Source organism: Macaca thibetana, chromosome 8 (genome assembly GCF_024542745.1).
Source record: "Macaca thibetana thibetana isolate TM-01 chromosome 8, ASM2454274v1, whole genome shotgun sequence".
Lineage (NCBI taxonomy): Eukaryota > Metazoa > Chordata > Mammalia > Primates > Cercopithecidae > Macaca > Macaca thibetana.
In genome coordinates this window covers 41,090,127-41,114,359 of record NC_065585.1, presented here as the reverse complement: position 1 = coordinate 41,114,359, position 24,233 = coordinate 41,090,127, and the positions used below count along the sequence as shown (strand labels likewise).

At 32.5% G+C, this 24,233-nt stretch overlaps 1 protein-coding gene across 50 annotated transcripts in view; it reads left to right on the top strand.

Moving 5' to 3' along the window:
* RIMS2 (regulating synaptic membrane exocytosis 2) overlaps positions 1–24,233 on the top strand; it is a 752,308-nt gene that overhangs the window by 532,128 nt on the left and 195,947 nt on the right. For 21 of the 50 annotated variants that reach the window (XM_050800643.1, XM_050800641.1, XM_050800634.1 and 18 more), the window contains one exon: positions 2,403–2,435. The exons of the other annotated variants lie outside the window; for them this stretch is intronic. In XM_050800643.1, the coding sequence (XP_050656600.1) occupies positions 2,403–2,435 (33 nt within the window). The remainder of the gene's footprint in view (positions 1–2,402; positions 2,436–24,233) is intronic. 50 annotated transcript variants of the gene reach the window in all.

Genomic DNA, 24,233 nt, shown 5'->3' with positions numbered 1-24,233 from the left:
ACTCATTAATGGATCATATTCAGATAAACTATGGCAAATGACTTAATTGATACTTTGTTAGTAGTGAAATCATTTTCAAAATATTTCATTTTCATCCCCTTATTAGTCATATAAATTTTGTACTTCCTGAAAAAAAGTTTTTTATTGACTCTAAGATAAGTTTTGCCATATTCCTTACAAGAATGAAAGCATTGGTGAATTACTTGACAGTTGCAGAATGTGCCACTTTGAAAAAAATGTTTTTAATTAAATACTGTATAATAAAATGTCCAGTTCAGGCGTCACCATGAGAGAATTATTTTTTCTTCTTTGACTTTGTATTTTACATGTTTTCATTGGGTCATATAGTATCTAGTACAAAGAAAATTGACCTGGTAATCAGGAGACCCCTGTTCTATTTCTGGCTCTGCAACTGAACTTGTTTTTTATCATTGGGTAAGTCACTGGAACTATGTGTGCCTCTGTTACTCACTAAAATTAATTAATGAGTGAATTGAGAATAATTTTTCATATTTGGATCCACGTAATATGAAAACTATTGGATTGATAACACATAAAGTAATCCAAAATATAGGAAAATACTAGGTGAAGAAAGAAGCTTCATTTATTTGTGTAGTTTTTAATACTTCCTGCAAACAATAAAATCTTTTCTTAGAGATGGAATATATGGAAACCATTATTTCATCCACTTCATACCAATTTCATTTTAACATTTGAGAAAACTCTTTTAGTAGTGTGGAAAATGTATATCTAGGGAAATTTTGTGTTTAAAAACACAATGCAACATATGAAAGTCGGCATTAGCCTAGGTTATTAATAAACTGTGATTTTCCTACCTTCTTATTCTTTGAGAAGCAGGTGGATTGATGATGGAAACAAAAACATAGCATGTATCATTTTAATATGTATTAGTAAATTTCAGAAGAATATGAAGATTTTTTTTCTAGTGGTTAATCCTGTTAGCAGTATGGTTTGTAATTTGTGATGAGATTTAATGTCTTATTTTCAACAGGTGAAAAAATGTGTTCATATAATAATGAAAATGATATTAAATTTCAAAATGTCATTTCTTTTCCAGTTTTCTATAATTCATACTAAGATTTCTGGGTTTTTTCTAACAAAAATTTGTCTACATTGGTCATCTTAGCTAGTACTAATGGACTTAGTCTAATGGAAAGTTTTTATTTTATCACTATTCATATAAAGAGACAAATTTGTTATAGGAAATCATTCTCTAAAGAGCTATAATTTTAATATGTTGATATTGCAAGTATATTTTGATGCAATATGCTTTGCTGTATACATCACTCAAAAAGAATGATGCAACTATTGCAGAACTTAAATGTGGTGTTTGATTTTAGAATTTGTAGTAGCTGATTCAGCGCTAAGTGTGTAAATTAAAATAGAAAATTTTGGTTTTGTGGCATATTGTTCATCTGTGTCAATCATGCTCACTAATATCTTTGGAAGAAATTTTTTCTTAGAATGCTGATTTTAACAGACATTTTTCTGTTTTGAAGTCACTGTGTAAAATGTTATTTGAACTTCTTCACTAGCACTGAGGGAAAAAGTATTTCCAAAACATGTGTAATATCTGTTATAGTTTATGGATTTGGATGGATACATTTTAGCATAAATTTTAATAATCTATAAAGTGGCATTTGTAAGAATCTGTTGAATGAATAGGATTAAAAGGGAATATGATCAAAGAAAATTTGTCTACATTGAAGTTTAGTTTGGATTTTTAATGCTGAAATGAAGCCATATATTTCAGCTACTCTTCTAATAAAGACTTGTACTATAATTATTACTTCATTAAATTTTTATGATATTTTGCTGTATTGAAATAATTCAATTAAATATTAGCCTGATGACCATTCTTTGTTTTTGTGTGCACACTGGTTTACTGGGGAAGCATAAAAGGAATAGAAATCTGTTGAAACTATTTGTATTGCTCTTTTTGGTGATGACTCAATTAAATCTTTTCTTCAGACAATTAAAAGTTCGAAAGCATTGTAACAGATTTTAAATTAACTCAGTAATGTCTTGAACAATGTGGTCATACAACTAACACTGTTTTTACTAATGGTATCTTTCTTCAGCATTGGTGTTCAGGATTTGCTGTACGTAAATAATTGTAAACTTTTGGATCCTCTTTATTTCTACACTAACTTTATTTTTCTAAATCTGCTAACCTATAGTAGCAAAATCAACTTGCCATTAGTTCTTATGTATTTTTTTGTGGAATGCATTTGATTATATCTTCCCTAAAACTGTACACAGGATTCTTTCTCAAAATGATTTGAGGCCCTTTCCATCAGTGTCACTTTTTACCTTTTGAGTACATCCACTCACTCCCATCTCCTTTGTCTATGTCTGTCCATTACACGATGTGATCACAGAAGAACTGGACTCTACAAGGAGAAGATATGCAGGTCTGTCTCTTCTGCTTTTTTTGTTATTATTTTATTTATCTAACTTGTCCTAGAAATGTTTAATCATTTTTTATTCATTTCATAATTTTTCATTCCTTTGTAATATAACAAAATATTAAATCTTATGAGTATTTTAATTTAGGCATTTGTATATTCAACTATCAACAGCAACTGCTCCAATTAGATGGATAAAAGTAAAATAATTAATTTTTTAATATGTATATGTGTAATTTTTCCATAAACTGAATAACTAAAGGCAAATAGAATGTGTGTGTATGTGTATGCTTAGGTACACACACACACACAGAGAAATATATGTTTGGTTTCAAGCATTTTAGACTTAAAAGTAGTTTTTGGTTTTTTAAAATAATTTCAAAAGTATTTGATTTCTAACATGAGTTCATCAGTGTTCTACACTGTGGAGAATACCAAAGACCTAATACCCTAAAAAAGCTATCAATATCACTGAAGAGTTAAAAGATGTGGATAACATGGTCTGTTTATGTGTCAGTGCAGCTTATTCTGACAATATATTCTACAGAGATATAAACTGAAATAAAGCGTATTTCAACTAGACAGTCAGAAAAAGTGTCTTAGAAGAGGTAACACTTGAGCTGAAACTTGAGCATTCATTAAACACATTTGGTACTGTTCTAAGTGCTGGAAGTAACAGGAGACACACAATAGCTCCCTATCCTTGCAGGTGTTTCCTAGTGTGAGTGTATGTATGTGTGTGTGTGTATATATATCCTTGCAGGTGTTTCCTAGTGTGAGTGTATGTATGTGTATGTGTGTATATATATTGTGTATGTACATATATATATACACATATATATAAAATATAATGGAATCAGAAAAGATGGTATGATTCCTTTCCCCTGGGAAGGATAGATATTAGTTCAAGAAAGACTTCATAGAAGAATTTGGTTGAATATTAAAAGCTAGAACACTGTTAGCCTCTTGTGTAGAGAGCATTTCAGGCAGAGGAAACAGTATGGCCAATAGCTTCACACAAGTTTAGGCAAAAATAGGCAGAGACCAGATTTATAAAGATTGTGTAAGTTACTGAAACATATAAAGCAACAGAATAGGTAGATATTTGTTTCTAAAAGATTACTTTGGCAGTTATGTAAAAGATGGACTGCAGCAATATAAGCAGAAAGGTCATATATGGAGATAGTGTAATGAATCAGTTAAGAAATGATAATGGTCTGAATTAAGGTATCAGTAGAGGCAATCAATACATGAGAAGTTATATAAAGGTGTAGAACCTACAAGTCCCGGTCACTGATCAGACTGGATATTATTGATGCAGGAAGAAGAGGAATAGAATGATTTCAGGTGACTGAAATGTTTGATGGTACATTTTATTAGGATAGGGAATATATGTTGTACAAGTTTCAGGCGAAAGACAGAATTCACTTTTAGAAATATTCACGTATAAATATCTTGTACAGATGATTGGTTGTCTGGAATTCAGGAGAGAAGTCTGTGTTAGAGACATAGACTAGGGTAGCATATCAGCATTCAAGTGATGCCATTGGAATTAATGGAATTGTCAGTAGTATGTGAAGAGTAAGAGAGACAAGAATCAAAATTTGGGGATCACCAGCACTTATTTACATTTAAGGAATGGATGAAAGAACAAAAGCCAGAAAACTATGTTGAACATGATTAAAGACAGTAGGATATTCATGAAAGAAGAGAATTTAAAAAAAATCTATGATAGAAGTGAATCTTAAGAAAGGGGTATAAGCAGCGGAGACAAATTCTAGAGAAGACAAATATGTTGTTAAATGGTAGAACTAGTCAATAATGATCTTTGCCTTATTGATTCAGTAAAGTTTTGGGTAGAAACCAAATAGAAGGGAAAGGAGATGGAAAAGAAAAAAATGAAGGTAGTTAATATAAAATAGGCTTCTTGATGGCTTGGGGAAATTTTAAAGTTAAGAATACCATGGGAAATGAGACAGGGAGCTCACCAAGGATATCCTGAAGAATGGTTATAGTTTAGCTGAGTGGAGACCCTAAATTTGTGATGGCATTAGTTCTCTAAGATTGTGTAATGATTGGCTCATTAGTACACTTTGGATGTAGTAATTAATCATTTGGATCACAGCTGGAACTTTGTGGGCAGTTATATAGAAAGTAGAGGAGAATAGGGATATTTAGGGTGGCTGGCAAGGGAAGTAGTTGAAGTGATGTTCAAATGGATTGGGAAGGATGTTGTGTTAAATCATGTTTTCATGTAAAATCATGCAGAATTTTTGATGAATTGGGAGAGAAGGTCTCAATGAAAGAAATGAAATTTGTGGTGATATCTAAGGCAATAGAAGCAAACTAAGCAGGTTATTATGAGAGACAATTTAATTATCTTTAGAATTTTCAGATGTTGGACAATTCCAAATAATGTGAAGATAAAATGTTTGTTTTGAGGAGTGAGTTTCCAAGATGGAGCATGGATTACAGTTTGGGAATGCAAATAAAGCAACAAATTTTGATGCAGACATTGAAATTATTGACGGCCTCAGCTTGATAGATATGTGAAGGAAATTGCCTGGAATATAGATGGTAGCAACAAGGAAGAATAATGGTATGAACATAAAAGGCATAGACTTCACATAGATTAGAAAAGTAAACATGTGGAAGCAGCAATTCATACCAAGAAGAATGTTGATGCCGTTTCCGAGCTTCTATAGTATATATGTAAGTTAAAGGATTTTGAGCAGCTTCCCCTCAGAATGTTTCTGAGGGAGATAGTATTCTTGAAGGGTCAACATTCCATTCATGATACGAAGGGAAATGAACGTTCTCTGATGAAGTTGAGGGATATATTGTATTTAAGTAAAAGGAACAGGGTTTTAGACCACAGTAGAAAAGATTAGGAGGTCTCTAAGCAATGCAGAAAGAATTAGAGAAAGAAGCTCAGGATAGTAGGGTTTTGACGTACCAACTGGAAAATGTTAAGAATGAGTGCTGGTTGGAAGGAATGAACCATGTAATTTAGTAGTAGCAAAACAAGGAGAATAATAAGGAATTTAAGCTTAGAGAGGGAAGAAAATTCAGAGGTACAACTTAAAGGTTGAGCAAAGGAATCTTTATGATATGCATAAAGGCAGAGGAAAAGGACTTGGTTGAGAGAATTGGAAGACTCCAAAGAGGAGAAGATTAATAATGGAAGCAACTTTTCTTACAAAAAAAAAAAAAAATGGTATCTAGGATGTGTGTTGAATGTTTAAATTTATGGAGGCAAAAATGTTTTATTGTCTTCAAATATTAAGTTCTAAATTAATTATCATAGTTAACTAAACATAATTTAAAGTCTTTCTTAACATACACTTTTAAAATTGTAATGGTAGCTATAGATCTATAACACCCATTTTCCTCCTAGTATGATGAAGTTGAAGCCTGAGCTTTCTGGATTTCTGTTACAGACCCCTAATACTGTAAGGGAGACATGGTCTATATAACCAGCAGTATTTGGGATTCTACAAACTCACATAAGCCTAGAGATAAATAAAGACTAATGCATTCTCTTCCAAAGTAAGAGTAAAGTGAGAATAATACAGAGGATAGGAAAACATTCAGAGAAAAAGGAAATCATTTTAGAAGAGGAAGCAGTAAATTTTGTGACAAGCAATTCAGAATGTATTTCACCTGTTTAATAAAAGCAAACTAAAGTTAAGGCTTTTCAAAAACTGACTGTAGTATGTGGCCAATAAAAGGTAATATCTTTATTATTCTGTCACTCACATCTCTAATGAATATGCAAGTTGGTTATCATTCTTTATAAATTTTAGCCCAAAATATGATGGAGAAATGATTTCACAAGTCCAATTACCTCACTAACATATTTGGTCAAAGTATATGTTTTATGTTTTAAACCACAATTATAAGACCTTCAATTGCATTACAAGGTCCAATTACAATCACTACATCATTCTACACAATAAATGGAGGAATTGATTACACATCTGAAAGCAGCAAAAAATGTTGACTTAGCACTTGCAAATCATAATGAAGCTTCTTTTAAATGAGAAGTAGCATGCTTTATTAGGGTGTAGTACACCTTTTCTTACTCATATGAAATTTCATATCACAGTTTTTTAAAATCGTTGTTAAACAAGTCTAATACAAAATAATTTTTTTAAATACTATTTGTTAAGTTACATAAACTAATATCTTAAGTTTCAACTACAAAAATTTTTAGAATTACTTCCAGACCTGATTTAGAGCATTTGACAAGATTGGTGCTTGTATAATATACATTTTACTCATAAGGAGATCTCAGCTTAAAAAATGTTTTGTCAGCTGTGTTTCTCACCAGTCTCTTAGATTAATTATTATTATTGTGATATTTATTTTTGTTATGATATTATGATAATAATTATTAAATTATTATTATAGTTGGATCTGTGCTACCTTAAGAGTTTGAGAAATATGTTATAAATTACTATTTCAGACTGATCCATTTGTCTTCCAGATACTAATGTTAATTTGAAAAGCTTAACAATTCAAATGGAATAGATTTCAAACATTTCTTAATAAAAATACAGTTGGGAATAAGTAACATATATTTTGTGTTGTAATTATAATGTTTAGTAAAATAATCACTTCCTGTTAGGGTTAGCTAAGTGAAAATTCTAAAAATTAATACAATTACAGTACTCTTTTCTGTTTTGTTTCTCTGATTATTCTGAATGTTGCCCATTGATATGTATTATCTTAGTCCATTCAGACTGCTGTAACAAAATGTCATAAGCTAGGTGGCTTATAATGCACAAAAATTTATTTCTTACAGTTCTGGGGACTGGAAAGTCTAAGTAAGATCAAGGCGCCAACAAATTTAGTGTCTGCTAGGGCCTGCTTTGTGGTTCATTGACCGCCATCTTTTTTTCTCTTTGTCTTAATATGGTAGAAGGGGCAATGGATCTCTCTTGGCCTCTTTCATTATGGCACAAATCCCACAACACCCACATGACCTAATTACCTGCCAAAGGCTCCATCTCCTAATATGCTCACTTCAGTGGTTAGGGTTTCAACATGAATTTTGAGGAGACACAAATATTCAGACTATAGCATGTATCATTTCAAACTTGTATGTCAATTCTTGTCAGATTTGAGTGGCATATATGACATATTTTGAATGCTCTGTGCTTTTATATGGCATATTGTTGCACTTATGTCCTTAAAAGTAAAGAGAAGTAACATTCATTATAGTAGTAATTTAATATATGTGCATGTACAGACACATATAAATGCACATATAAGCTGTTCTTGAAATTTTCCAAAATCTTAATTATTATCAATTGTATTTCACATTCTATCCATTTTATAGATACTCTGTGTGCATTGATTACATCTTTTATTTGATTAACTCAGTATTATTGATGAAAGTCAAAGACGGAGATACTCAAGATGGCTCAGTCATGAAAACCTTATATAACCCTAGTACCCTGAAATCTTGAAAATGCAAATCACTCAGTCTATAAGGAGGCACAAAGTGTCAATGCTATGTTCAATACTGGGATAGATAGTTTAAATGTTAGTATATAGGAATATTTTATATAAGCTTAAGCTTAAATATTTTACTAAGTATTATGATACATCTAAAAAAAGTCTCAAATGAAATATATATGTACATATAAAATATCACATATGACAGCTTCTATTGATAAAGTATAATACTTAAGCTCAATTTACTAAAGCTTATAAATATTCAAATAAAAGAAAATAATTAAAGCTCTTGGAACTCAAAAGAGTAAGGATACCCCAACATGGAACAAATAACTATGGAACAATTAGCTATTTAGTGTTTAAGTCAGTCATTTAAAACGAGGTTTGGAATGCACCATTTTGTAGTTATTTTTAGATATAAAATTTCATCTACACTGGAAATTGAATCCTGAATTTAAGATGTTACTGCTAAATTATGAATGTATTACTCATACATTCTGAATACTATAACATTCTGTTTTACCTACGCCTATCACCCACCTTAACTCTGTGTCCTAAAAATTTCAGCTGTTAGGGAAAATATTTGTTCCTGTAAGAAATGTTGGTCTGAGAAGCAGTATAAGAGCAGATTCTGGAACTAAACTGCCTCATCAGCTCCACCACTTACTTGCTCCATGATCTTGTGAAAGTTACCCTGTGCCTCAGATTCCTCATCTGTAAAATGGGAATAATTATAGTACCACCTCAAATGGATATTGCAAAGATTAAGTTAGCCAAAATATAATGTGCAAAACACATGAAAACTATGTCCACTACAGAGCAAGCCCTATAAAAGAATTTTATTTTTTACAAAAATACATGAAAACTGAATTTTTATTTCAGATCATCTGCATTTTGATGTGTATGCATTGTTTCCATTATCTAGAATTAATTCTTTGTTATATGCATTACAGATATACTAGTTTGTGATTGCTAGTTTAGGAGATAACTGACAAGCAAATCTATGCATCAAGCTTATTGCACCTGTACTCTTAAGCTTTATCATTTCTGAAAAACATAGTTGGGTGGAAGGAGGAAGAGCATTGAAATCAGGTATGAATTATTATTCAGGTTCTGCCTGTCACTAGGGATATGACTTTGGGCTGGCTGCTTAACACTTCTTATTAATCTTAGTAAACTCCAGCTAGATTAAGGGGTTAATTATGTTTTAATGAAAGCATAAAATATTTATTTCTGTGAAAAAAGAAAGCCATCCTAAAAATAAAAGCAATGAAATAAATTTAAAAAGAGGAAGAATCCTGAGTGCAACGTGGCAGGTATAAATTTCAGAATATCAAAATAATCATAAATAAAAGGCACACAAGTTGGGAAGATATTTGCTGCAACTCAGATAAAATGTTAAAAGCCTTAACATCTGAATAACTTTTACAAAGTATATATTCAATAAAACTCTAATAGAAAAAATGGGCAAAGGATATATACAGACATTTCTCTAAACAAGACATGCAGCGGTAAGTAAACATATGAAAAAATTTCATTTCAATCATGAAATACTATTCAATCAATAAATACTATTTTAAATGAGATATCATGTCCACCTATTTAAAACGCCATGGTGATGCCTGTATGTGGAGAGAAAAAATTTGAAAAAAAAACCATGGTAAGAGTATGATAACAGAGTAGCAGTGAAATTTAGCATAACCTTTCCGTAAAGCACTTCTGCGATATAAATGAAGAACCTTAAAAATGTTCATAAACTTTGGACTCTGTAGAAATAGAAATTCAAATTAAAACATATGTATGATATGTTCACTAAGCATTATTTGTAACAATAAAAATGATCTTACCATGAATATTAAATAATGTGGCAATGGCTAAATAAGTTATATGCATACACAACCATTTAAACGAAGAATTTTTTTGCCATATACATTAGAAACACATTTCTTTTTTGTAATTTGAAAGAAATTGGAAGTAGTATCTGTAAAGAACTTGTTACAAAGTTTCATCCACAGTAAAAAATCAAACAATGGTTGCTCTTATTAATTATTACACAACTCAAATTATGTCAAGAGGTTATTTTTTAGATAAATACATTATTAACTCTTTATGATTTATGTTTGTTATAAGCAAAATCAGCAGGATTTTGAATCCAGATTTAATACCTCAGTAACCTGTAATGATGAATTAGTAAGGAGTTTGTATAATACCCACTTCCAGGATTATTTTTAAAAAGAGAAAATTTCTTTTAATAGTAGAACTGGGCATTGGACTATACCTTGAACACTTCATTTGTTCATCCGTAGCACCAGAAACAAGACAAATTACTTCTAGATTTTTCTTCAAAAAAAATAAAAAGGCCGGGCGGTGGCTCACTCCTGTAATCCCAGCACTTTGGGAGGCCAAGGCGGCCGGATCACGAGGTCGGGAGATCTAGACCATAGTGGCTAACACGGTGAAACCCCGTCTCTACTAAAAATACAAAAAATTAGCCGGGCACGGTGGCTCACGCCTGTAATCCCAGCACTTTGGGAGGCCTAGGCGGGCAGATCACGAGGTCAGGAGATCGAGACCATCCTTGCTAACACGATGAAACGGCATCTCTACTAAAAATACCAAAAATTAGCTGAGCGTGGTGGCGGGCGCCTGTAGTCCCAGCTACTCGGGAGGCTGAGGCAGGAGAATGGCGTGAACCCGGAAGGCGGAGCTTGCAGCGAGCCCCCGGGCGAGATCCCGCCGCTGCGCTCCACCCTGGGCGACAGAGTGGAGACACCATCTCAAAAAAACAAAAAACCGAAACCGTGCTTTTATTAAAGAACAATAAAACAAGTAATGTTTTATTCTCTGTTGCCCTGTTTAGAGGCATGTTGGTATAGGCAATAAAACATGAAATTTGAAGGCCAATGTGATCTTGGACAAGTTTCCTAATTTCTCCAATCTCAGTTTCATCATTGTTAAAAAATAAGGTGGAGGGTTGATAATTTGTGTGTATGTGTGCGTGTTTGTATACTTTCAACCAACAGGAAAAAATAAAAATAAATGACCAGCCAAAATGAAAAATTTTCCACTTCAATAGCAAGCAAATATATTTCAAAAAAGGAAAACACACAAAAAGACATAGTCTACCACTTTTCTCATTTAGGATTGAAGACTTGTGTTTAAAATTAGAGAAATTTTTCATTAAATGTCTAGCAGGTGGCCAGAAGCATATTGTTAATACAAATCATTTTAAACTATTCAAATTCCTTCTTTAAATAGTTTTCTAATGCCCAAATGTATACTTTGTGCTCAGAATTACAGTCAGTTCTAGATTTCAGGTGTTAGTAGTGAAAATATGAGTCTTTACTAAGATAGGAATACAATTCCAAGACTATTAAAATCTCCTTATAAAATAACCAAATAATCAGCAAATTTGGCTATGCTAGACTCAAATCATTCCTAGTTATTATATGGTATATTAAAGTGTAATGCAATATAATTGCTCTCCATAAAGGAAAGGTTATTTCTGAAATTCGTATTCTCCTACTATAAAGATATTTTATATTCCAAAAATTTATTTGTTCAACAAACATCTATTAAATATGTATGCATCAGGCCTTATTCTAGGTGCTGGAGACATAACAGTGACATAGACATACAAGATCTCCCCACATGGAAATTATCTTTTTGAAAGAAAGTAGTCCCTAAAAAGTTAAACTTAGATAGTTTAAGTGCTCTTATTTAAAATTCTTTTGCAATCTAGTGGGATTGGGGTGGGGAAGGAGCTATTTTTGATGGAATAATCCAGGAAGTCTTATCTAAGGAAGTGATGTTTGAACTAAACCAGAAGAGTAAGAAGAAACCAGATATGTAAAGTAGCCAGGAAATACATCATACTAAAGACCCTTAAACAGAAGATAAAGTAAGGGAATTAAAGTTTAGAAGAGGAGAATAATTTATGCTATAAAGTATTTTTGCGAGCAGGCATTTAAGCGTCAGTGAAGGATAAGGGAGTTTTTAAACTTTAAGTTTTACAGGAAGATGAATGAGTAAAGTGTAGCACTGGATGACAGTTATGATTAAAATATATTTGTTAAATTTTCTGAGTTGAAATGAAAGAGTACATTTGTAATAAGCCAAGTTTGTGATCAAGGATTTAGTAAATATTAACATGTACACAATACTTAATATTCATTAGAACATAGTGAATTTAAGTTATGATTTTTTTCGGATCCCTTTCTTCCTCTTTGCCCATTTAAAGCCCTATACTTCTATATCTGTGATGAAAACGTAACATATACGAAGGTAAATTGGCCATGCACAGTGGTGCATGCCTGTAATCCCAGCACTTTAGGAGTCCAAGGCAGGGAGGATCACTTGAGGCCAGGAGTTTGAGACCAGCCTGGACAACACAGCAAGACCCCATCTCTACAAAAAAATTTAAAAATCAGCTGGGTGTGGCGGCACACGCCTGTAGTCCCTGCTATTTGGGAGGCTGAGGTGGGAGGTTGTCTTGAGCCTAGGAGTTGAAGGCTACAGTGAGCCATAATTGCAGCACTGCACTCCAGCCTAGATAATGCAGCAAGACCCTGTCTCAAAAAAAGTGTGTGTATATACACACACACACACACACATACATATATTTCAAAATAAGGTCAGTTGACATGAAGAAAGCTATGTAAAATAATTTGATTAATACATTATGTTGCATAACTTATGGGAAGAACATAGTTATAGATTATAGATTGTGCTGAGTATGAAGGAGGTTGATAGGCTTGTTTAGAGTAAAGGGGTGAGAATTTAAGGAAATCTGTAAAAATATTAAAGAATGACTATATTATAGCCCAAGGTTGGGTTCATAGGGAAATCAGATGAAATATTACCAAAAAAAATGGACAGAGGAGAAACTGCTCAAAAAGAAAAGGGTCAAGATGTCAAAAGGAAGGAAAGATGCTGGAAAAAGAGGAAAGAATGAAATAAAATCTGACTCTGTGCATGTGTGTGTGTGTGTGTGTGAGAGAGAGAGAGAGAGAGAGAGAAAGAAGAGTCATTTCATGACAATATTTTCGATCATAAGTTTTGGAGAAGGGCATGTCAATCTCTGTCACCTACTAGTTATATGATCTTGTGTAAATTGTCTACTAAGTAAAATTGAGAAAAAAATAAGTCCTATCTCGTAAAGTTGTGCTGATTAAGTGACAGACTTGTAATACATGCAAAACTCTTAGCACAATTCCTGGGATATACAGAGTATTATTATTTTTAAGAATTTGATTTTTCAGAGAACAGTAGTACTAAGTTCTAAAATAGATTTTAACTGTGTAGTCTCTACAGCTTTGTTACATTTCGTTTTCTATGCCTTCAGCAAGTAGAATTCTAGACTAAAAACATTACTGAAGAAAAAGAAAAAGCTAGACATAAATGTGGTCAGTGGTTACCTGGGCAGGCAGGAAGAGGACTGACATCAAAGCAGCATCAGGGAATTTTTAGGGTGATAGAAATACTCTGTATATTGATTGCGGTGAGTTTACATGACTAAATCCGTTTGTCAAATGTCACAGAACTTTGCACTAAGTTGTGTGAACTTTATGTAAATTATTCCTCGATAAATCTGACTTTTAAAATTATTGAAAATACAGAAAATTAAAATGGATTTTATATAATACTAAAATAGTTCTAATATACTAATAGAAAAAAATAATTTACCTAATCTAACACATCCCAAGCAACTAAGATCCCTTCCCAAGATAGGGGTCCACAGGGCCATGGTCATGGGTGGGGTTAGCCTGCAGCTTCAGAACTCAAAGTGAAAGAGACAAGATGACTAAGGGGTTTAGCTAGAAATCAAAGAAGGGACTAGAGCTTTGAATCTCAAGCAGTGGGCAAGAAACCAAAAAAGATCGAGATATGTTTAGGGCTGACATAGTGTCTGAGAGCAGGCAAGACAGTTAACAAAGAAATAGATTCTGGATATTGTAGATATTCATTGATAATTATTATAGGAGAAGAAGAGATATGAGATATAATTTTAATTTGTTTGGGGCAAGTTGAGTTTCAGGTGCTAATGGGGCCCACTTGGGGATGACTAGGAGACAACTGGAAATGTGAGTCTTAGAGCTTACAGGAAAGGTAGAAGCTGAAGGATAGTGCCTTCAGTATTGATGGGACATTAAAGATATAGAATTAAATAAAAAACTACTCAGGGATAGAATAAAAAAGGAAAGCTATAACAACACTTTGGGAAATGCACAAATTTGAAAAATCAGCTGAGAATGATGAGCCAGCAAAGTAGCTTGATAAAGAGGGAATTGGGAGAAAAGTACAGGGCCAAACAGTTGAAGAAAATGTCAAGGACAGTGTAATAATTTTAGCAAATGCTGAAGAAAGGTCCAATAAAATGGTGCTGAGGAATGATCACTTGATTTGGCAGATAGGGTTTTTCTAGGAACCTTTGAGAGAGAAGTTTTACAATATCCACCTAGCTACAGTAATCAGTGATTAGGTTTTTCTTTCAAGTCACCACAAATTAAGTAGAGGGAATTCTTACTAATGAACCACTAGTAAACCACACAACGTGTTGCATTGAACTCAATATTGGAGATACAGTAAGAAGCTTCCTATATTTGGGTATTCTTACTTTATAGCTCAAATATATAAGGCTCAGTTGAATGAACCCAGATGCTCAAGTTATGTAAAAACTCATTGTTTTTATTCTAGCTGCAATAGGTCCCACTTAAAAAACTTGGAATGATAATGAATGATTGATGGCTAGATTGTTAATTACACATATTACAGATCTTCTCTTGGGAAATTCAGTATAAGAACTAGTTCTGACAAGGAGATTGGGAATGTTTTAGAGTAGTTGAGGAAGGAGGACTCAGTGATCAAAACCAATTTTTATTGTGCATTTTCTCAAATTTCTTAACTCTTTTAAAATGCAGTCAACATTTTGGATAATTAAATCACTTAGTATAAATTGTTTTAATATGTAATAGAGTGTAACACTGTATGCAGGTGCTATTTTTATTTCTAGCTTACAGATTGAAAAATCGAAGTACAGGTTAGTTAAATAAATTACCCAAGCCATTTGAAGCTGAAATTTTAACCAAAGCAATGACTTTGTGCCAGAACCCATGTCTTTAAAGCCAAGAAGACCAAACAAAGAATGGGGACACTGTGCAGAGAATATTATGAGGGAACAATACTAGAGGTCTGGAAAGGGGAAAGCAATAAGAGAGGAATTCAGAAAGGGATATTTAACATCCATGGAGACCAGCTCACTCTGGTTTGCAATGATATTTAAGATCCTCAATGTAACTAGTTTTCACACAAGGGCATCTGAAGGGTTAAAAGTCATTGGAGCCAACATTACATTGAGAAAAAAGAAAAAAATTAAATTAAAAACTCAGTCCAGTTTCTCCTAGTCTGTCCTGATGTCTGTCCATCTAATTCTCATCCTTCTTAATCTGAGAGTGACCACATCTAATTGTTAATTCCTCTTTATTCTCAGTATTGAATGGAAACGTTTTATGAGATTTCCCTATTCATGAAACATTTAGGATGCATTCCTTTGAATTCTAAGGTAATGTTACACTACATGACGTTAGCTGCTCTGTGTAGTCATTCTTGTACACTTAACCAATAACAATGAGCAGCAGCATCTCGGGAAAAAGCAATACAGTTTAGTGTCCAAGCATGAGTACTGTCTAAAATCCATATATCTAAATATTTCTTTTTGTCATTAAAAATAATTATTTCAATTTAAGAGTGATCCTAATTTGTCTAAAAATGTTATATCACTTTGTAAAAAAAAAATTAGCCAAATGGATAAAATGTAGCAAAAGTTAAAATGTGCTTCTTTCCTTTTAATCACAATATTGCTACATAAGCTTCACTGATTTTATTCTAATTCATAACTCAAGTGTATAATCATTTTCCAGGATGATCGCCATGAATATAAGGAGGAAATTACTTTCACAAATCCTTCTTATCTGTTCTTATATTAGAGTCATATCACATTTGCAATTTATAATCATAATTTATTTTAGTGATGTTTCTTTAAGTATCAAAAATTTTATTTTTCTCTGTAAGTTTGCACAATTTAATTTTCCAGGCACAGTTTAATCATCTTATTTGACATGTGTGTTGTTTGCAACATGGTATTAGCATAAAGAAAATTAAATATAACATCAGTGAAAATATGAAGTGATATATCTAGCAACTAATATTTTTTCATTTAGTTATTTTGCCCTATTTCAGTCTTCTTTCTCCATTTATGATTCCACTCTTTTCGAAGGAGGAGAAGAGCGAGGTTCATTATATCAAACTTTCATTAAGGTTTGGGGGACATGATCACACGTGTTGTGTTTGGATCCTTTTAAGAGTATACATAGTATCATAGGATTCTATTATGAATTTTTTCTCATTCTTTATGTGCCTGTTTGTCTGCCTAACATGGAAGGTAAAAGATATCTTTAATACTCTCAAAAATATGTTATATCATAATTTTAATGCCATAGTTAATATAATTTAAATTTAGTTCACAAATTTCATTTAGTTCATACATTTAGATCCCAGATGTGGAATACAGTGGTATTTGATAATTATGTCATATCAGAACATTAAAAGATGAGGATAAGATGTACAGGGTGATAATACATGCTACTCTGTTAATCATATCTCCTTTAATGTGGGTATTTAGCAATCATGTAAAAGGTAGAGTGTTCTAAAGTCCATAACACAAATGGGGAATAGTTTATTAACACAGTGAATGTGACTGATATTTGTATCTTTTATAAACAATTATTGTACCTTTTCTTAGAAGCAATTTCAATAACCATTGTATTTCTTCTCTGAGGGACTTTTCATTTTAAAATTTAGTTTACCCTCAAAATATATCTTGCTTTTTCAAAGATACAGGAATTGTGACTAACAAGTTAACTAAGTTACTAGAAGGTTAGTAACATTTTCTTCTATACCTGTCACTGTATATTATGAAAAAAGAAATGTATATAGGGAAGCATTTGCACTTTAGCCTAAAAGATCCTTCTAGATAAGAGCACTCTTGTGACTCTTTTTCCTGGACAAAGTTCCTGGTTTAATGAATTTTTCAATGTAATCAGTGTTTCATACGTCCTGTCTGTCTCTCCTGGGCTCTGGCTAATCCTCTCTTTCTTCCTCTCTTCCTCTTTCTTTATCTCTGTCTTTCCGTCACTTCTTCCTTTATTCCATTTTCTTTCCTACCTCTGCACACATACGAATATTTTGTAAAGGGAAATGTAACGAACGCGGTACCAGGACAAATATTAAAAATTTCTAGAGCACTTTACACTATCTATATTAATGAAATAAATATGATAATATAAAACAAAAAAGACTTAAACATCATTTGACTTCAAAGTCAACCAACTGACCAGGCGTGGTGGGTCATGCCTGTAATCCCAGCACTTTGGGGGGCCAAGGCAGGCAGATCACGAGGTCAGGAGATCGAGGCCATCCTGGCTAACATGGTAAAACCGGTCTCTACTAAAAATACAAAAAATTAGCTGGGCGTGGTGGCATGCATCTGTAGTCCCAGCTACTCGAGAGGCTGAGGCAGGAGAATCGCTTGAATCCAGGAGGCAGAGGTTGCAGTGAGCTGAGATCATGCCATTGCACTCCAGCCTGGATAACAGAGCGAGACACTGTCTCAAAAAAAAAACAAAAAAACAGAGTTATGTAGCAGATGGGATTGTGATGAATATCTAGTCCAAAACTATTCGTTTTACAGATGAAGACTTTTATGCTCAGAAAGTCACATGTTTGTAAGTACAGGACTCGTGAAGCCAGGACTAAAACCCAAGTCTTGTCTCTTTTTTATCTTTTCAACCAATGCTGTTTTTAAACGTTTTCTTTAGCTGGGCACAGTGGCTCATGCCTGTAATCCCAACACTTTGGGAAACCAAGGTGGGAGAATTGCTTGAGCCCATGTTTTTGAGACCAGCCAGGGAAACATAGCGATACCTCGTCTCTACTAAAAATAAAAAATAAAAACAACTGAGCATGGTATGAACACCTGTGGTCTCAGCTACTTGGAAGGCTGAGGCAGGAGGATCACTTAAGCCTGGGAGGTCAAAACTCTATAATGAACTGTGATTGAGCTACTGCATTCGATCCTGGCTGACAGAGCAACACTCTGTCTCAAAAAAAAAAAGTTTTTATTTAATCCTATGTATCATAAATATGCCCATTTCCTAAATCTGAGCAGTTTCAAGGTCCCATCAACTCTATGGTGGTTACTTCCACTGTACTCTGCTAGCATAAACCCTAATCTTCCCCCATGGACCAAGTACATCCTTATTTCTTTTTTCTTTTTCTTTTTTTTTGAGACAAGGTCTCACTCAGGCTGGAGTGCAGTAGCGCAAACATGGCTCACTACAGCCTTGACCTCTTAGGCTCAAGCAATCCTCCTTCCTCAGCTTCTCATGTATGTGGGATCACAGGCACATGCTACCACCCTGGCTAAATTTTTGATTTTTTGTTGAGACGAGTTCTCACTTTATTGCCCAGGCTGGTTGCAAACTCCTGGGCTCAACCAGTCCTCCTGCCTCAGTCTCTCAAAGTGCTGGGATTACAGGCGTGAGCCATCTCGCACAGCTACATCCTGATTTTTAATATCAAAACCTAAAATAATACTAAAATCTAAGTCCTCTGGATAATAAAATTTCAGTTAGTCTGTTCACTGAATTTAGAGATCAAAAACAAACATATGCTATTTTCTTAGATTACTAGATCCCTCCTAATCAACTTATATCCAAAATAGTTTAGATATCAGTTTCTTTTTACTATAGGGAAAGGAGTCTGTGATATTTGTCTATACACCTCCCTTGAAGTATTTTTTAATGAATATGGTGGAGAGTTAATAGAGAAGCACAAGACAACTACACACAGTAACAAGTAACCTAAACATCTAAAATAGGTTGTTAAGGTTTAGAGCCCAATTTAAAAGACTAGCATTCATAACTGTGAACCTGGAGGTAATACAATTTTGTAAGTTTCTTTCCTTTTTCATTTCATTCCCTTTTTTCATTAAAGCACATGTGGAGTTCAGGTTTCTTACAGCATTCCTAGGAGCAAAGGAAATGTTATTTTTAAACATTGTTATAAGCAAAATCAAATTAATATTCCTCTATTCCAAATGTGTCAGGTGCTAGTAAAAACAATAGAAAAATGCTCAACATTGATTGATTTGGAAGTAAATATGCCTCAAAACTAGTGTATCTTAGTTGAACAATTAATTTGTTTACTCTTTAAAATAAAATACTTCAGTTTGCATTAGTACAATATACTAACATAATTTGGTACATAATTCATGCTTTTCATGAAGTATTCATTTCCATGCTTCTTCTCAATTTGTTCTGGTTTTTGTTATTCCTTGCATTACCATCTACTTTTAATAAATAATTTAACGAAAAGCACTCTTGTCCAGGTACGATGGTTCACACAAGTAATCCCAGCACTTTGGGAGTCCAGGGTGGGTGGAACTCTTGAGCTCAACTCTTGTGTTTGAGACCAGCCTGGGCAACATGGCAAAAACCTACCTCTACAAAAAAAAATACAAAAAAATAGCCAGATGTGGTAGCACGCACCTGTAGACCCAGCTACTCAGGAGGCCAAGGTGGAAGGATCACTTGAGCATGGGAGGTGGAGACAGCAGTGAGCAATGATTGCACCACTGCACTCCATCCTGGGCAGCAGAGTGAGATCCTGTCTCAAAAAAGAAAAAGCATAATTTTTTATGAAGTTCTAGTATATATGAAGTTTCATTATAAAATTATAAAATATTTCATTCTAGGTAAGTGATTCTGAAGAAATGATTTTGAAGTACCTTTTGAAAAATTTCTTGCATAAATCCTTAAGTCTCACATCTGAAAACACTAATATGGAAAATTTTAAAGCATGACATTTTTTGCATTAATATTCATAAAAATTGGAAAAATCTATAGTTTATTCAATTTAGAATTATTTCTTTTTATATATCACTTTCAATTAATACATCCAAATTCTTTATTTAACAAATATATGTCCTTATGCTAAATTAAGTAATGAATAATTTCACATCTGCATTTTACAAAGCATTTCACATTTATTTCCAAAACATTTTAATCAAATTACAACAAAAACATATGACTTTCAAACTGGATAATTTGCTTTTCACATAAACATTGTATCTTGTATTTTTTAATTACACTTTTCTTCTTATAAAAGTAACATACAGTTGTGTAAAATTTATAAATCATGTATTAACCTAAACAAGAAATCAAATAGCGTTTATACATACTGTCAATACCCAGTAATAACTGCTAACATTCTGGTGTATAAGTCTTCAAATCTTTTTTGTTCTCTGTTTTATTTATAGGTTGTGTGTATATATATTTTTATAAATATATATTTATCTTTAAAATTGTTCTAAACTGTGCTATTATTTTTACTGTTTAATCTGTTTTATAATTACTAATTGCAATACGTTTATAGTATACGAACACACATGTACAACATCCTCATCATTTTTTACGGATGCATTGTATTCTATAGATATACCATTACGCAATTAGATAATTACCTATTTTGCACCTTTAGGAATTTTTTTCCCAATGTCTTTACAATTATCAAACAATGGTATGATTAGTATGCTTGTGTACACATCTTTGCACGCTGACATTTCTTGAGGAAACCTCCTGGGAGGTGAAATTTCAGGGTCAAAATTCAAATGATCAAAATGTGGTCAAAAATTTGATCAAAAATGACCAAAAATATGATCATTTTTAAGTTTTTTCATATACAGTGCCAATAAGTTATATTTTAAAGTAATTTTTTTGCAGTTTTTAGGTATTGAAAGAGCAATTAAAATATTCATTAAAATTGGCCAGGCACAGTGGCTCATGCCTGTGATCTCAGCACTTTGGGAGGCCGAGGCGGGCAGATCACGAGGTCAAGAGATCGAGACCATCCTGGCCAACATGGTGAAACCCTGTCTCTACGAAAAATACAAAAATTAGCTGGGCATGGTGGCGCATGTCTGTAATCCCAACTACTCGGGAGGCTGAAGCAGGAGAACTGCTTGAACCCAGGAGGCAGAGGATGCAGTGAGCCGAGATTGCACCACTGCACTCCAACCTGGCAACAGAGCGAAACTCCGTCTCAAAAATAAATAAATAAATAATTCATTAAAATCAAGTATTTTATTTTCTTCTTGAGTGGCACTGCCCTTTAAAATACAGTTATGACATAAAATATTACACATTCTTATCTCATGAGACATATTAGCAATTTCTATACTTCTCTGTTGAAATTGTTTTTTTTATAGTATATCTCATTGAATCTAAAAAATAAATATGTGTAGCCATGCTTTCCCATCTGTAATTGCCACCTTGAAGTGAGCCAATAGCTGTATACACTGATGATACCTTTTTATTCACTACACTTCATTTGGTGCATATTTAAATGGTGAATTTAGCATTGAGGGTGCACAACTTGGCTTTTTTAGTTTTGTTCATTTTAAATATGTTATTTCTGTCATTCTCATTATTTTCTGTATCTTCTTTTGTGTCTATTCCACATTGTTTGTATTTTCTTAAAAGTTCATGAAATGCAATTTAATAAGATAGTTATCAAAATTATTTCTTCTCAATAGTTTAAGTTAACTTTAATTTTTTAAAAAATGTGTCTTTTCTATATAAGTAATATACTTCTTTAGCTTCAATTAGAAACAAAGCCTCAGATAATATTTTGATTTATGTTCAGATTATATTTATTATATCACTCTGTACTTTTTAAAAATCAATTAGATTTATTAAAGCTATACTTTGTGTATTTTGTTATCAATTATTTGGATAGTTTCAACAGAAAGCATTTTGCATTTGGGAATCCTTCACTACTGATTACAGCTTCATATTTACACCAATACCTTTAATTCTTAAATTGAACTGAAAAACAAGCCTAATGTGTACTTTTTAAAAGAATACTATTTAGAATAAATTTAAGTATAAAGTGCAAATGTTTAATGATCATCCTACAAGTTCTTGATATGTTGTTATGTTAAAAAATATAAACAAAATTTGTTTTCTAAACTCCAGTTATTTCAAAGCAGATGTTAGTTTTGTAAAGACATACAATAATCAAAAACAACTCCACATATGACTGTTTATCAGAAACCTTCATCAAATAGCCAGTTAGTGCAATTCTTTATCTCAACTAAAGGAAAGATTTTTTTAATTTAAGGTTGAATATTTATATAAAAATAGAAGAGATGGGGTAAGGAATAGAGGGAATGTTTTTAAATCACTAAATTATCCACAAGAATTTGAAGTACTAATCAATGCCATTTCTGACTTCCAAGATGTCTATAATTGCAAATTTCTAATTTTTTCCTGAAGTTTGGGGTTCTTTCTTGAGTTTTCATATTGGGCTTAAGAGTTTTCCCTCTTAAGATCCTCGGATTTGAGCATTTTGTTTAAGATTTCAAGATGGATGACTGAGTCAACAATCCTGCCATATTCTGGTCGCTGTTCAGCTTCCTTGTGGATTACGTCACTGCTAAACCTGTGCCCTTACTTCAAAGAAGTTTGGGGTATGAAATTGCATTGGGACTCCAGGGGCATGCTCATGCTCTTTCTCTCTCTCTCTCTCTCTGTCTTTCTGTGTGTGGGGGAGTGTGTGTGTGTTTGGAAAAGCAAACTTAAAATGATTACTGTTTGCATACTACAGAAATCACTGAAAGTATACTGATGATCTTTGTAGTGTGTGCATGTAGTAAAACCTAAACAACCACTAGCTGGCTGCCAGCTAATGTGGCCATATTCAACTATATCTTTGATTAAAAAAATCCACCTATAAATTAACTTTTTTTTTATATTGGATGCCATAGCAGCTTTATCAGTATAACTTTAACTTTCCGGGCACATTAAATAGCTTTTTAATTTTTTATTTAAGAACAAGTAAATCTCTTCAAAGCCTTGTATCAAAATAAATACCTACAGAATATGTGATATGATTTAAGGAAATAAGTTAAATCAAGAACAACAAAATATTGGATTTTTTAAGTCAGTGGCTGAAAATGGGCCAGAAGTTTCCAATTTAAAAAATGAATATTTTGAGATATTTATTAATTCCGGAACATCCACATATACTGTCTTTTTTTTTGTGCTCTGCCTTAAAATTTATAAAGTAGAATAAAAATTTTTTATAATTTAAGGAAGGAGATTACTATAAATTAAGGGAAAGAAAGAAAAGTTTTGTTTAAAATGTCATTTATTAAGTAGGAATGCTAACATGTATGGAATTTAGGAGTATTTATATATATACATATCAAAAAACAGAGGGCCATTTCCAGCATAATTTAAATCAACTGTAGTATTTATGAAACAAGAAATTATATTTTCTCTATTTAGTTAATAATTTACTTATATCAAAAAGAATTTGAGATAACTTGAATATTAGTTTAATACATTATACATTAACAGATTATTACATTAATATATATTTACAAACATGTAGAAACTGTCATTGTAAATGTATTTGTGGACAAAATTGAGTTGTCCCATTACCATCTTAATCAAATTTTTTTACCATTTGAAAATATCTTGGTATTTGATTTGATTTCTAAGATATAATTACCCTAATTTTTTAAGCATACTTGAATTACAAAACCATATCAAACCACTAAGAAGTCTTCTGAAATAAGCATTTTCACATATAAGAAAATGAATCTTAGAGAGTCCAAGAGAAACTTACTTTCTAAACCTATAAACTGGCATTTTTCAAAATTTTTATTTTGGAAAGTTTGAAATTATTTCAGTAAAATATTAACAGATGGAGAAAAAAGGTAAGTGTTCTGTGGTTGAGTGTATTCTTTATTATAGGTTTTTGAGGGCCTTGCATATACAGATTTTTACTGTGAATCTGAGAGAGAGAGGAAATTGAACAAAATTCATTCACTTCATCACTTTCATTTATTTTCCTTTTATAGAATGTATATAGTATATCAGAGCTGAAACAAAGTTTAGGAATTATGTGGTCCTTTCCTCAACTAGTGAACAGCCCTTCTATTTTATTGATTTCTCTAAATTGCTTTTCATTCCAAGGGAGAAAGACTAAGTTTGGTTGAAATCAAAATATTATTACTGGATTATTTTTCTTAGATAGAGCAAAGGACCAGCAAAGAAAAATCACCTTGCTGGTGAAGAATCCTTTATACTGGATGACTTTATCAATAGGAGACTTTTCTCTCTAAGGTTTTTATTCTACATGGAGTGTTTTCTTTTTGGGAATAACTTCTACAAATATAGAAAAGGAACAGAAGACTTCATATGAACCAAATAATTT